Here is a 14,222-nt window from a genome sequence, read left to right as displayed (position 1 = left end):
AAAAATCGTGAGCACGATACTTACAGCTAACAGGCAATGAATATGGAAAGGATATAAAACCACCCTCATCTCTTAACCATTAGCATGAAATCTTCATGGAACAAGGAGGAGTGGGACAGACTCTTTTATCTCTGCCTAACTTTGACTGTCACTACTGGAGATGCGATACTAGATTGGATAAACCTGATAATGTTAGGAAAGGGATTATATGCTTTGACGACTGATGTGAGCAGGGGACTTGAGGCCCCTTCCATCCCTATGACCCACAGGTCTAAAGATATTTAGTATTGCCAGCCCCTGACTGAAGATACCATGAAATGGGCCTGAAAGGTTCAGGAAAAAATAATCAAAATCAAGAGCCTTTTTTTCCTATGGTTTTGCAGCCTTTTCGATAGTCAGGGCATGTTCTTTGCAAATGAGAGGACTTGAAACATTTATTTTTCATAAAAAACGAAGCTGAAATTTGTGTAAATTCACATGGCTCCAGGAGTTGCAGCTTTAAGGGAAAAACAAATACCATGACATTTGTGATATAAGCAAAGAGAGTTATAGCAAGGGTTACATATGCCAATTCTCATGTTCTTATATGTCGCATTCACTGATAAACTCCATGTCTTTTAAACACAATTCTGGTGAGAGGACCAGCACACACGGAAAGGGCTAAGAGAGGAATCCCAGAAGCCACGGTTGATATTTATATGAAAAATAACTTCCCTGCCCATTCAGGAATACTCCTCTGTATTATTAAATCAGCAAACATTTCCTGGAGCAATAAAGTTCCATCCTGCTCCTATCAACACCGACAATTTTTTTCTTTGACATCAATGAAACCCCTTTGTTATTACATGCTTAGCAGTAATTTCTTTTTTCTTTAAACCCTCTTACCAGAAATGTTTCAGGAAAAGAATAATACCTATTGGGACAGACTCTTAAGAGCAAAGATAAATATGAATAGAGTTTATTTTATATATATATATATATATATATATATATGTTTGGGATTTCTATAAGAAAAATAGCTTTCACAATAAAACGAACAGATACAACAATCTCTCTCAGAAATGGACAGTGGTGCTGGTTATAAAAAAGATTGATACCCTGTCCTATTGTAGGCAAGGCTATATGTAGAATATACCCAAGATTGACCCACTATCAAAGAGCTACCATAGCATTTATTGTGACCTACAAAAATGTGGCTCATTTTTGAACCACCCTAAACAAAGTATTTACAGACAAAAATGATATGCGAGGAACAAGGGCATCTCCCTTCAAGCGTCGTCCTCAACTTTTAAGATCGTTCCCGAGAACGCCTCAACGCCCGACTGCCCTGCAAGCTCGCCGCTGGCTATCTGGGAAAGCAGATGGGCGGAGGTCCCCGTGGGGCAGTCCTGAACCAAACGTGCCGTCTCTTTGTGTGGGTGTCGGGAGCCCACCATCTTCTCCAGGGGTCGGGTGAGGGCCTTACCATTGTCCGCCAGCCATTTGTTCTGCTCCACTAAGTTCTCCAAGATGAGGCTCTGCTGGATCATAAGGGTGCTCTGCTGCCGATACCAGGAGGAGAACAGGGCACTCTGCTGCAAATGTGCATCCATCAGCCGCTTCTTGAACTCAGAGGCTTCATGCTTCCTTTGGGTGCTGAGCTGCGTGGGACGACTGCCTCCTGAAAGCAGCTTGCTGCTGAGTCTGGGGGGATCAAGGAGGGGAGGGAGAGGAAGCCGAGGTTTGCAGTGCCCCCCACTGCTCTACCAGATCTGTCTCAGCTGGTACAGGCATTTCAATACTCCTCAAAAGCACCCAAGAGCAACCAGGCACTTCCTTCTCCTCATCTGGGGGCAGAAAAGTTTTAAACATGAATCTTTTACATGTTAGCAATGGACAAAACAACACTTTTTGCCATGATGGCCAAGGAAGAAGGCACTGGGTGCTGGTGTATGCACAGTTTTATAGATGTAGGGTCGGAAGGAACCTATTAGATCATCGAGCCTGACTCCCTGCCCTGGGCAGGAACGAGTGACCCCAGCCAGGTGGCTGTAGGAACGTTGCATTTATGATGTAGGAACCCCAGCATGGATGTAGCATGTTGACTATGTGCATGAGAGCATCTCATTAAAGCTGATAGCCTGGATTTATGCACAAGAGGCACCTTCCTTTGTTTTGGGTGTGACTGTTAAATGTAAAGGCGATCACTTTGAAATGGCGCCTGTCCTGCAGATGCTTCCTGCTCTGCATGGAGAGCCCCTTTCAGCAACTCTGAGCTCTCACAGACGGGAGGCGTGCTGGCTGCGCGGGACGAGGAGTAAGACATGAGACTCCAGTAATGAACGCCAGAAGGATTACATGGAGAGAAGCCCAAGGATTGTGGTGGGATGCTCTCTCTATGTAAAGGGCAGGCAAGGGTCTTTGAGTAGATGTGGTATCTTTTATTAGACCAACTGAATAGTTGGGAAAAAAAAGTTTTTAGCAAGCTATCGGGCGCAATCACCCTTCTTCAAGCATAGGGAGACTCAAAGGAACGAGAAGCTAAAAGAAGCTAAACATATAAAACTCTTGATGTAAAGTTGTCTGAAGCAGTATAATGAGTCAGAGGACATTTTTCCATAGCCTCTGAAGACAACCTTACAGATAAAGGCTTCACAGATCTGGTGTTTCTTTATCAAGCATTTCCTGGATGGCTGCTGTGTAGGTAGGATGAACAGTGCTGTTAAAAGACTTTTTACCTGACTGAAGCTCCAGAGGAACACGTGGACCATGAGCGTGCACCTCCTCTTCGCCGCTACCACCATCACCACCACCTTCCTTCTCTGTCACCACCAGTATAGCCTCCATCCTTGCAATGGCTGCTGCCTGTTCACCAAAGAAGGGCGTCCCAAAACTGTACCGGCATGACGGCAGCATCCACTGAGCAAGTCACTTCCATCAGCTTCTTCTTGGAGTGCCTCTTCATGTCATCCATCTGCTCCAGATGTCCTGAGTGATCCTAATGGAAACTGTTGATGGCACTGAACATCCTGGCAACGCTGCTGCATATCTTTTGCTTCTCTGTCTGGCTCAGTTTGACTCTCCAGTGGTTTTCTGAAGCTTAGCATGATTTTTCGTCACTTCCGGACCAAAATTTTAAGCTCTACAAGAAAAAAACAAACAAACAAAACACTTCTCTTTCCTTCTCTGAGGACCACCAGTCACATTACAACTGATCCATTTGCAAAAAAAAATTAAAATAAGGGAACCAGGAAGTTGATTTTGGATTCTCATCAGTGTCACTAAAATATCAGAGGTCCAGTGGATGCTGGTCCGTGCCTGCTCAGGCAGCAGGGTACAACACAGGGAAATAAGTAGATGTCCCTTTGCTAATGGTTGCGATGACTAATGAGAGTGCGTTTGGGGTTGGAGGGAGGGGAATGCTATAGGAGAATAATCCTTAGCTGATGCAATTCTGCTGACTTCAATGGAGCATTGCTAGTTTACGCCAGCTTAGATTTTCTTTGATGCTGCGCATCAGATGCAAAGAATAAGACATAGTCTTCTTCCCTCGCTCCAGTTTTGCCACCAGGGTCCATCCTGATTTGCACAGGAGAATCAGATTGCTAGACATTGATCTCCTTTCCATTTTTATATCAGTTCAACCCCATCACCAGAGTTGCTCCTTATTTATACAGGTGATAGGGACACCCTGTGTATTACAGAGTTCATCGCTAAACAGGCAGGATAAAAAGAGTCAGATGGTTTGAATCATACACACTAGACCGAGAAAGAAAAACAAGGCACACACAGGGCTAAATTCACTGGGATAGTCCTCTGAGATACAACTATTGTGTACCTGGTTTGCCCGGTCAGCTAAGCTTTACACATCAGAGGGACTCACGGGGTAAAAACAAATGTTGGCTTTCTCCCACGACAAAGGCGTTTCTCCTGGGATCCCACAGATGTAGAAGTCCACTGCTTCACTTTAAGTGTCTGGATCCTAGATAACACTTTATCCAGGACAACTGGGGCTAATTCAAATGGACTACCATTCATTCCAGGTGTGTATAAAGGGCTTTGCCACTCCCAGGTCTTGACTGGGATCAGTCACGACCAATTCAAATGAAACATCTGTTTTCATCGATGCGAGCCAGAGTGCAGAGTTGAGCCTAGCCCATGATGCCATCTTATGCAAAATTATTCTCAAAGGTGTATTTTTCAGCATAAGGACACTGCAGTGCTGGGACTCACCTCAGCTTAAAGTAAGGTGCTGTGGTAGAAGTTTTAGAACCAAAATCAGTCCGGATGAAAACAGCGAAATGGGTGTCAGTGGGTTAGGGAATGGATACAGTGCAACTTAGTCTAATTTGTAATGGGAGTGGAGTGTTGTAGCTGGGATAGTCCAGGGAATATGCAAGAGCCAAGATTATTATAACTGCTTTTAGTGACATTTTAATTAGACCAATGGTATAGTTAGACCGACTTGGGCACAACAGGAAAACGACCACGCTTTGTGCCCTAAAGCTGGTTTTAGACCTCTCTTAACTATATAGTCAGTCCAATACAAGATCTCACCAAAAACACTCGCCATGCGCTCACACTGCTCCAATTTGGAAGTCAGAGGAAAGTGGATGCAATGAGATGCAAGAGAGGAGAGGTGATATAGCAAGAAAGTAACAGAAAGGAAAGGAGGAGGAAAGGAAATAGGATGCCTTAACCGTGCATCCTGCTGTCAGCTGCTTTTCCAGGTCCGGCTTTCTCTCTGGGCCTCTCGATATGCACCTGTTCCCTGATCAAATTGGAGCCAAAGGAAAACAGGCACCACCTTTTTATTAGTGTTGATTTTTGCAGATTAGGTGCTAGACTTTCGCCTCCAAGTGTGCCGCTGGGCTACAGCAATTTCCGAAGCATTGTGAGTTGCAAGGGAATTGGGGGTCTGTGGAACGGCTCCCCCCAAGTTGCATCTTTTTATAAGTAAGAAGAAACTGCACTGAAGACAATTTAAATTCATGCTTGTGTGACCCCAGTGCAGGTACACAGTAGGACCCACTGAATCGCCGTTGGTTTACACGGGCTCAGCTCAGCACAAACGGTCTCTGAATCTCTGAAAAACACAATTATGGAGCACAATGTTTCCCCAAAGGTAGGGGAATCTAAGCAAGCCAATGAGGCAGAACATCATTTAAGATGCTCTGTGTTATGCTATGAACTTTACAAATACCTCTAACCAGTTAATGATTTCCAATACAACAATGAAGCTCCAGTGTTTCCTGAAAGCATAAGGGAAATAAGAGATTTTCATTTCAAATTCATTTTAGAAATAACATGACCAAAATAGATGCAGCAGTCCTGCACTCATTTGATAGCACAGCCTAAAACTGTGTTCAGTCTAACATCCCTGTCTCCGTATAATGGAGGGTGCCCAGTCTGGTATTTTAAACCGAGAATCACTCTTAACTGAGGAGATAATGACTTCAATATGTTTGTCAACGTGTCTGGTGTCACTAAGCCATATGTTTCCTGAAGCTGACTTGTTGATTTGCTAGCTCTACCAAATGTTAAGGACACGATCATGCTTTAGAAAAGGCTCAAATCCCAAAAATACAGACCTCAAAAGTTAAGATTATGTCACGACAGTACAAGATCAGGCGAGTAGGTCCAAACGTACTGGCTGGAGCTCGCGCTTGGCACTGGAACAGAGACGGGAGTCATTGACTTTTTTTTTAACCATTAAATCCCTATCATGTGATGTTGACTTGAGAATCAAAGCAGAAAGTCGCCAGTAACCCCAAATCTGTGCAGTTGTGCAGAAAGTGATGTGTGAACTCATAAGTGTGTCACACCTGTGTTTTAAGCCGTGTGTTGCCTTCCCATTTACAGGAACATAGGACTGGAAGGGACCTCCTGGCTCATGGAGTCCAGTTCGCTTCTGTCACCGTGGTATAAACACCTTCATAACCACTTAAACTCCACTTTAATGTGAGTTCAGGTTGTTTTGCTCCTATTGCTTTTTTGGGGGAGGTTGTTGCAGAACCGTGTGCCCTTGATGCTTAAGAACCTCCTTCTAATTACCAGCCCACGTTTGTACAAGGTAATCCCCTTGGGCCATGATGGTCCTTTAGCTTAGCTAGGTCTCTTTTGTCATTCTGGTCTTCATCCTCCCTATACTATCTCCTTCCAACACAGATCACACAGGGTAAGTAAGACCTTTCCATCTCCTCTCTGTGACGTGCTCTCCAATCCTTTACTTATCCTAATAGCCTTTCTTTGCACCTGTTCCAGTCTGGATATGAGTTCATCTCTCTTGAGCATGGGTGGCCAGAAGAATGTGAGGTCTTGCTTATATGTTGTACAATTTCCATCTCTTTACTGGAAATCCCTTAGCAGACACGTTTGCTTTTTTCATGGCTGCATTACCTTGGTGGCTCTCAGTCATCCTTTGATTATCTAGTAAACTCAAGCGCTTCCCCTTCTTAGTAGTTGCTACTGATGAACTATTGGCTTAGAGTACAAGTTCTTGTCCCAAGTCCATAAATGCCCAACTTTGCACTTGCACCATTTCACCCCATGTCTATTCCTCAAGGTTATCCACCTCTTTCTCAATTATATCGCAGATCCTCTTATTGATCAACAATGGCTCCTAACATTGTCTCGCCAGCATGCCCTTAAAGTATTACTATTTTTTTCTTTTGGATGAGAATACAGGCAGTCCTCAACTTACAACATTTCGAGTTACAACATTTCGCACTTACCTACAATGTTTATAAATGGACACCCTGTTTCAACTTTATGATGCCAGTTTCGACTTATAACGCTTGATCCGTTGCAATGCTACACCAGCAAACAAGTTCACTGCGTCGCTCGTCTCCCTGGAGAACGTCTGTCCAAACTTCCTTGGACACTTTCTTTAAGAAAGCAGACAAGACTCCAGAAAAAAAATTGCAGACAAGACTCCTGAGAAGACTCCAGCCAAGAACCCTTCAAAAAGTCCAACCAAGAGCCCTTCAAAAAGTCCAGCAAAGTCACCTCAAAGAAGTCCTTCCAAATCAATACGATTGCTATTTACAATATAAATACATTAATGTAGCTATATTACTCATCTATAATTAATTGAGTACAAAATTCTGGGGCATTTTTGGTGAAAATAGGGTATCCGGCCTTGGTTCGGGAACCAATCCCCCGTTTATAACATTGTTTCTTATGAGAAAATCGGTTCCGAGTTACAACGTTTCAACTTACGATGCGGTTTTCAGGAACCAATTGTGTCATAAGTCCAAGGACTGCCTGTACTAAACAAGATCCATCCTCGAAGAAGCAGACATGGATTTGGAAGTGTTAATACCTTGCAGTTATAAAGCATCCTCTATCTGAGGATCGCCATGCACTTTATACACAAATTCTCATAACACCACCTTACAGAGAGAAAACAGGGAGCGTTCTTGAGTGAGAGGCACGCCAGGAGTCAACGGAGCAATTAAGTGGAGAACCCAGGAGTTTTAACTGCCCAGCTCCATAAACTACTTATTTATATAATATCATTGAAGAGCTTGCTTATATATTATGTGCATCACCTAGAATCAATGAACTACATTTTTCCCCCAAGGAAGGGCTCTAATCCAACTAGTGCCATGCTAAACATTTGCCCTATTGAACCTTCGGTAATATTTTCCCCCTCAGTTAATATGACACTGTGCACACAGCTCAGGCAGCCTTAAAATATTCCTTTGCAGCGGCGTCTGCAGCAGAACAACTGTTGACCAAGCAGAAATCTCCATTTTAATGCGATTTTTGGTTTTGTTTCATTTTTCTCCCTTGAGATGCGCAACACCCCTGCAGCTACTGCTCCTGAACTAGCCGTATGGTAATGCTGTTAAGCAGTTATATCTCTATTGTAGCTTAAGACTGGACGGATCCTCAGACATATTACAAACTAAAGGAGGTATTTTTAGTCCTGGCTGGGGTGAAACGGAGCAGTTGCTTAAGGATGTAGTGACACTATCCAACAGCTTAGGAGACCAGAGGCAAATGAAACTTCCAGGCTAGTGGGGGGATTTAAGAATCAAAATGCAGGTCCCTCGACTGGAATTCAGCCCATGAATTACTGGCACAGTGCAAAGCACTAAGGCACTTTTTCCTGACCACCTGTGAATTGTCTGCAAGATGGCAACCTCATTTAGCCAGTGTCCCTGACCAGCACTGAGTCAAAGAAAAGAAGTGCTGCCTACTGAATCACAAACGACACTCTCCCCGCAGGATCCTTGGATTTGCGGTGGAGGCATCCGATTTGAGCACTGGCCAATCTGGATCTAGCTTAGCTGATGAGACCTGACAAGACAGCTGCCCCAGGTGGCACGGTTTCGGGCTGTACAGCTGTGACACTTAACTGGGTTCTGCACTTGCTCCCCTTGGGCACGAGGCCGCTCTAGGTTACAAATTCCTTCCGGTTTTACTGTGACTAAATTTTCTTTTTGCCTATGCCCTTTTTGGGGTGAGACTAATATCAATTCTCCAAGCTCTGGCCCTTGGACAGCACAATCAATTACACGCACCGCCACCGAGCGCGCCAAGGAATCTAAATGTGTTTCTCTGCGCTGGAGCCACAGCTTCCCATTTGCTCCTTAATTAAACGTACCCATTAAGAGCAATGCAACATCCTTTGGCTTATGTTGTTCCCAGCCCGGGTAAATTTCTTTTTAATCTCTGACCCCTTAAAAACAAGGTTGTGCTCTGGACAGAGATTTTGTAAAGCAAATTCAAACAAACAAAAATTGCCGACAGCGGGCACTTCCATTGTGCAGTGCCTAGATGAATCTCTCTCTCCCCGCCTTGCTGGTCTGAAAGTCAACCTGAACTGCCTCCACTGAAGCTGTAACCACCATTTGAAAAGCTGCTTGGTTAAACTTCTCTTGTTCCTGTGTCCTCAGCTGACTCAACCCTATTGTTTTCAATGTTATTTCAAAAGTGGAACCGACAGAAGATCCCCAGTTCAAGGCCGCTCGCATTCCTGAATTATACCTTTGTAAATCCACTGCGACAGTCATTTTATTTCAGCTTTTCCTTGTGGGGTTTTATTTTTTGAGGGGGGTGGAGGGAGGCTGCAAATTTAAATAAGAGCAAAATTTAGCCACTTTGGCTTCTAAGCATTACAGAACTAGCTAGGTCAGTGATTCTCAACGTTTTTAGACTCGAGACACCCCTCGGAAAACACCAGCTCTTAGTTTTCACTTGTCTTTTGATTATGGAAATATAACAGAGCAAGTCTTCGGTTGCAAAGGACTCAGCAGGTCAGAATATTTGTGATGCTGTGGAGTCCTGTTTGACATCTCTGGGTTTGTCTTGTGAATCACGTTTGCACAACTAATAGTGCTAACACTGTGTGGCACTTGGCACCACCCTTGAAAGCATCTCAATGCACCCCACTATGACACTACACCCTGGTTGAGATTCGCCAGGTTGAGAATCGTAAGGTTGAGAACTGGTTGGATACAGGTATAACACAGGGGCATCCTAGCCAAACAGTGACCTCTCTAGTCCTATCCTCCTCTAACACACCTTGCATTCATTATGCAGTCCTTCCCTACAAAGTTCCAAACCTGGACCCTTATCCAACACGAGGCTAATGAACCCGATATATTCCCTGCAGTGGATGCTGCAAAACCACCCTGCCAATGTGCCTCCACCCTCATTCATGAACAATTTCAGTGCTCAGGCCCATCCCTTTGCTTGCCCAAGCAGTTCTGTCGGCACATCTGACTGCTAGACTGTAACGCCACCCTCTTTGTGTTTTGCATTTCCCTCCTGACGAGATAGTCCTTCATACCACAATGTGATAGGGGTTATGGTGGACACAGTGGGTATGTCTACATGTGCAATTAATGCGACTAAAAAAACTGCAGTGCAATTTAAGCCAGAGTAAACTAATCCCAACATGATCATCTATATGTATTTAAGTGCAATAATTTACTCCACCATTGGACAGTACCCACTAGTGCTGTGCAAAGCTTCAGCAGCTGCTTCGATTCGGAGAAGATCTGGCCCAATTTGGCGGCCTAATCTCTTTGAACCGAATCAGAAGGCTCTGAATCAATTTGGAGAGATTCGGTCACAGAGTGTACAGGCAGGAACTAGGCAGTGCCGGTGGGAACAGTTGCGGGAGCAGCCGGACAAGCCCCGGCTTGGACCGGCAGCCCTAGGAGAAGCCATGGCTAATCCGGCTGCTCCCCCCCACTGGGGCGAGGCACACAGTGCTGGCAGCCCCGGGAGAAGCAGTGGGCACCGGGGGCAATGATTGGGAGCTGGGGGGAATGATCAGGGAACTGGGGAATCGAACCGGGAGCCACGGGGACGCCCCCGGTCATTCCCCACAGCCCCCACGGCTGGGGGGGAATAACTGAATCGAACCACTGTCCCTCCGAATCGCTGAAATCTGAATCCAAAGTGAATACTTTGCACAGGTCTAGAACCCATGTCTGACAGGACTATCCTATGCTGAAGTAAATTAATCTACTGCACCCTAATTTTGGTGCACATGTGGATGGTGTGCTTTACTGAACAGTAAATTAGTCTACTACACAGTACAGTGCAAGTGTAGACATGCCCAGTTTGTCCCTTCTAAACCTACCATTGGCCACGACTCAAAAATTAAGGTGATTTAAATCCTATCTAATGACGGCAACCATGCCGCCACCTTAGCAGCAGAAACTAAGAGATGCTGAACTGCGATCTGTTCTACTGCAAGATGGGATCTCTACACTGAAGAGCACTCAACTGCATGCCACCCAAATACCCCACAAAAACCCTGACCCAATAAATATTTCATCACACATCCACTATTTAAAGGGAGGGGGAAAAGATGGTTTTAAATAAATGCTGTTTCAGTCCTTGCTGAGGTTAAGTTGTTGAACTCACTCATCCCATTTATCTCTTGGACTGCCGTTGACTCGAATACCATTTCCCATGGTAAGCAGCTGTTTTGCAAATGGGTTGCATTAAAATAAAATAAAAATACACATCAACAGAAGCCATTTAAAAATAAAACTCGTTTAAATCAGTAATCTCAGCTTGTCTTTCATATGCAGCCACCGGAGCGAGCAGAAAAGAAAGCATAACTTTTATCAGAACCACCTGCTCCAGCCTCTTTGTCGAGGGAAAGTAACATGCAATGCAATTTCACTGGAGAGAGCATTGCTCATACCAAACCGCTCTGCCACTCACAGCACATTGCTATGATAAAAGGTCTGAGTGGAGGTGGAGACACTGGACAGGAAGTGGCATGATGGTCTCATGGTGGTAAGTACCACGTGGGGAAATTTCCAATATGACACAAAGGTTTGCACCGTGAAGAGGTGGGTTTTGATCTACTTCGGATAAGCATATCCAGACACCTATGGTGATGGCAACAGAGGGCCGACATCTAAGACAGGGAATGAACAAAAAGCCTTATTTGATTAAGGCACCTCTGGAGACCTATGGGGGTGGGGCAGAACTGATTGGATGGAAAGACGATGAGGAACAGAAAGGAGTTATAGCAGGGGTCAGCAACATTGGGCAAGGTGGCAAAAACACTCAAAACCTCAACTTGTAAGATGTTGGCATGCCAGGGAGGCATGGCGGGGTAGCCGAGAAGGGCCCGATCCTTGTTGTGGCAGTACAGCCCTGGCCCCTTCCCCTCCATCCACCCCAAGGCATGTGCGCCAAGCAAAATGCCTTCACGTGCCACATTCTGGCATCCTATCAGGGGTTGCCTATACCCTGAGTTATAGGAAGGGGGTATCACTGGGACAACACAGAGGGCAACATTATAGTAAAGAAGATAGACAACTAGCTAACTAGAAGACAGACTACTAGATAACACTAAATTGGCAGATCTGTGACTTGGCAGATGTTGGGGGAATGTATATACTTATTGAAGGAACGACTGTGGCTTGGAAACATGGGCATGCTGGATGGGAGGAAAGTTGTGTCCCTGCTGTTGGGGAGGAGGTAGAATCGATGCTTAATTAAGTAATTACACAATCACTGTTTTAATGCTGCTTGCTTGGAACCCTTGCAATGCTTCGAGTCCGCACTATGGCTCTATACTTAGCTCTCCTCACATTCACAGACAGACTGCTAAAGAAAAGAACAGCTTTCCAGTCCCCCAAATAAAATTTCCAAGTGTTAATTACCAGAACAAGAGGCATATTCAGCCATGCACGCACACACACACACAGAAGAAACTGAAAATATATACTGTACTTTGGCTACCTGTCTTTTTGCCATTACACCTCATTTCCGATTCTGACATGCCAGCACCCACGCTCTCCTCTTCCTATGAGATAAAGCAAGCAGGCTATGATGTCACGTTTGCATTATGGCACTGATGACGAGTCAGTTTGTGGAGATCTCTCAACATGTCATAATGCTGGAAATCCTGGAATTGGGCTGAAAGCTCATTGTATTGTGACACTGCATGAAATACGTGTGGGGCGATACCAGTGTCACAAAAGCAGGATTTGCAGGACACAGCTACACAGGAAACTATGACCGTTCTATGTTTCAGAAGTAGTGGCAACCGTTCGTCACAACTCCAAGTTGTTATCCAGTGCATTGTAAGGCAGTAGGCATGGCGCCTCCAAGAGTCAGAGCAGGCAAATCTGAAGGTCATGAGAATACGAGTGAACTTTTAGGTTCCAAATTAATTATATTTGCATTAGCTGCAGGGCCCTTCATTGGCAACCTGCTGCTGGTAAGAGCTGTCAATGACAGTAACAGGGATTCACAAGGGGATTTCCTCAAAAAAAATCTACTGAAGAGTTTCTTTGAGTACAGGCTCCAATAGAGCTCTATACAGACAAATCACACAGTTCCTTAGACTTTGAGAAACTGTGAAATCTTCATTTTCAAGACCAGACTGGACAGACACGTGGCTGGGATGGTTTAGTCAGGGTCAATCTTGCCTTGAGCAGAGGCATGAACACTGTGTGCCCCTGGAGGCTGGGGGGCATGGTGCCCACCTGCAGGTGGTGGTGGCAGCAGCGGAGGCGTGGCGGCGGCAAGCAGGGAGCTCCCGCAGGCAGCCGCAGTGGTGGCGGCAGTGGGGGCAGGCCAAGTGGGGAGCTCCTGCAAGTGGCCGCAGTGATGTCGGTGACGGGGCGGGGGGGGGTGGCGAGCGCCGACCAGTGGTTGGCGACCACCCGCAGATACCACTGGCAGCATCAGGAAACAGCGATCAGGGACTGCCTGCAGATGCCACTGGCAGTGTCGGTGGCAAGGGGTGGGGGGGTGGCACCACCGGCAGCGCTTTTTGCATGGGGTGCACTGCCAATCTCATGGGGTGCACATGCGCCTGCGTGCACCCCCTATGTATCATCACCAGTGAGCAGGGGGCTAGACTAGATGACTTTGTGAAGTCCTTCCAGCCCTACTTTCCTATGATCCTATGACTTCAAGAGTAGGTCTTTGAGTTCCAGCGTTCCTGATGGTCTCTGTGAGCCCAACAGAGAGTCCAGATTACCTCTGGTCCTGGGGAGGTCTTGACCTCATGGGGGTAGTCCCAGCAACACATGCAGCCTCTCCAGAACATGGTGGTATTCATTAGTCAGGGGACTACAGCATGCTGAGCCCTTCGTTGCAGTATGGCTTAGCCAAAGTCAACACAGATTGCATGTTAGCGAGAGCAGCTGGCGAAAAAGGCTTTGGCCCATTAAAATCCAAAAAAGGTAGGGCAATGTAGTACTTTAGATGCTGAAATTCATGCAAATGAAAGGCACAGGGAAGCAGATTGTGCCAGTCAAATACCTTTTCTTGCCTACATCAGTAACTGAAGCCCTATTTGCTTGTTAAAATTCAGGTTTACACTACATACACATGGCAAAGAGGAAAGCCAGGCACTAGTGACCAAGAAGTGAAATCAGGAGATTTCATGAGGGAAGTGCCCTAAGTTGTCTTGGTGAAGACATCCAATACATCTGACTCCCTCCTCATTTTCTCTCACTAACTGTTTCTCAGGTAATGACAGAAACCACCTCACTGCTGCTTTATAAGCCCTCACTAATACAAATATGCATACATTAAAAATATATATGTATATATTTTACAAATATAGAATATACATATACATGGCTTTTGTATGTGTATACAAAGAGAACTGCCACATTCCTTAAAATATAAGACACCCCTAAATTTCAGATACACCCACGTTTCCAAACTCTTGATTTAAGAAAAAATAACATATCAAATAAGGATGCATTTATGGTGCATAAAATACTTTTTTTTTCATA

General features: G+C 45.2%; 1 protein-coding gene across 7 annotated transcripts in view; it reads right to left on the bottom strand.

Moving 5' to 3' along the window:
- Window positions 1-1,212: 1,212 nt before the first annotated feature.
- Window positions 1,213-14,222, bottom strand: part of TSNARE1 (t-SNARE domain containing 1) — a 518,176-nt gene continuing 505,166 nt past the window's right edge. For 5 of the 7 annotated variants that reach the window (XM_025208579.1, XM_025208585.1, XM_025208580.1 and 2 more), the window contains exon 12: window positions 1,216-1,826. In XM_025208579.1, coding sequence (XP_025064364.1) covers window positions 1,785-1,826 — 42 coding nt within the window. In that variant the 3' untranslated portion in view covers window positions 1,216-1,784. Of the gene's footprint in view, window positions 1,827-14,222 lie in introns of all 7 variants that reach the window. The other 2 variants (XM_025208583.1, XM_025208584.1) reach the window with 1 other exon arrangement.

This window comes from Alligator sinensis, unplaced genomic scaffold (assembly GCF_000455745.1).
Source record: "Alligator sinensis unplaced genomic scaffold, ASM45574v1 scaffold326_1, whole genome shotgun sequence".
Classification (NCBI taxonomy): domain Eukaryota; kingdom Metazoa; phylum Chordata; order Crocodylia; family Alligatoridae; genus Alligator; species Alligator sinensis.
Note: the sequence above shows the minus strand (reverse complement) of the source record. Positions and strands in the feature narration are given on the sequence as shown.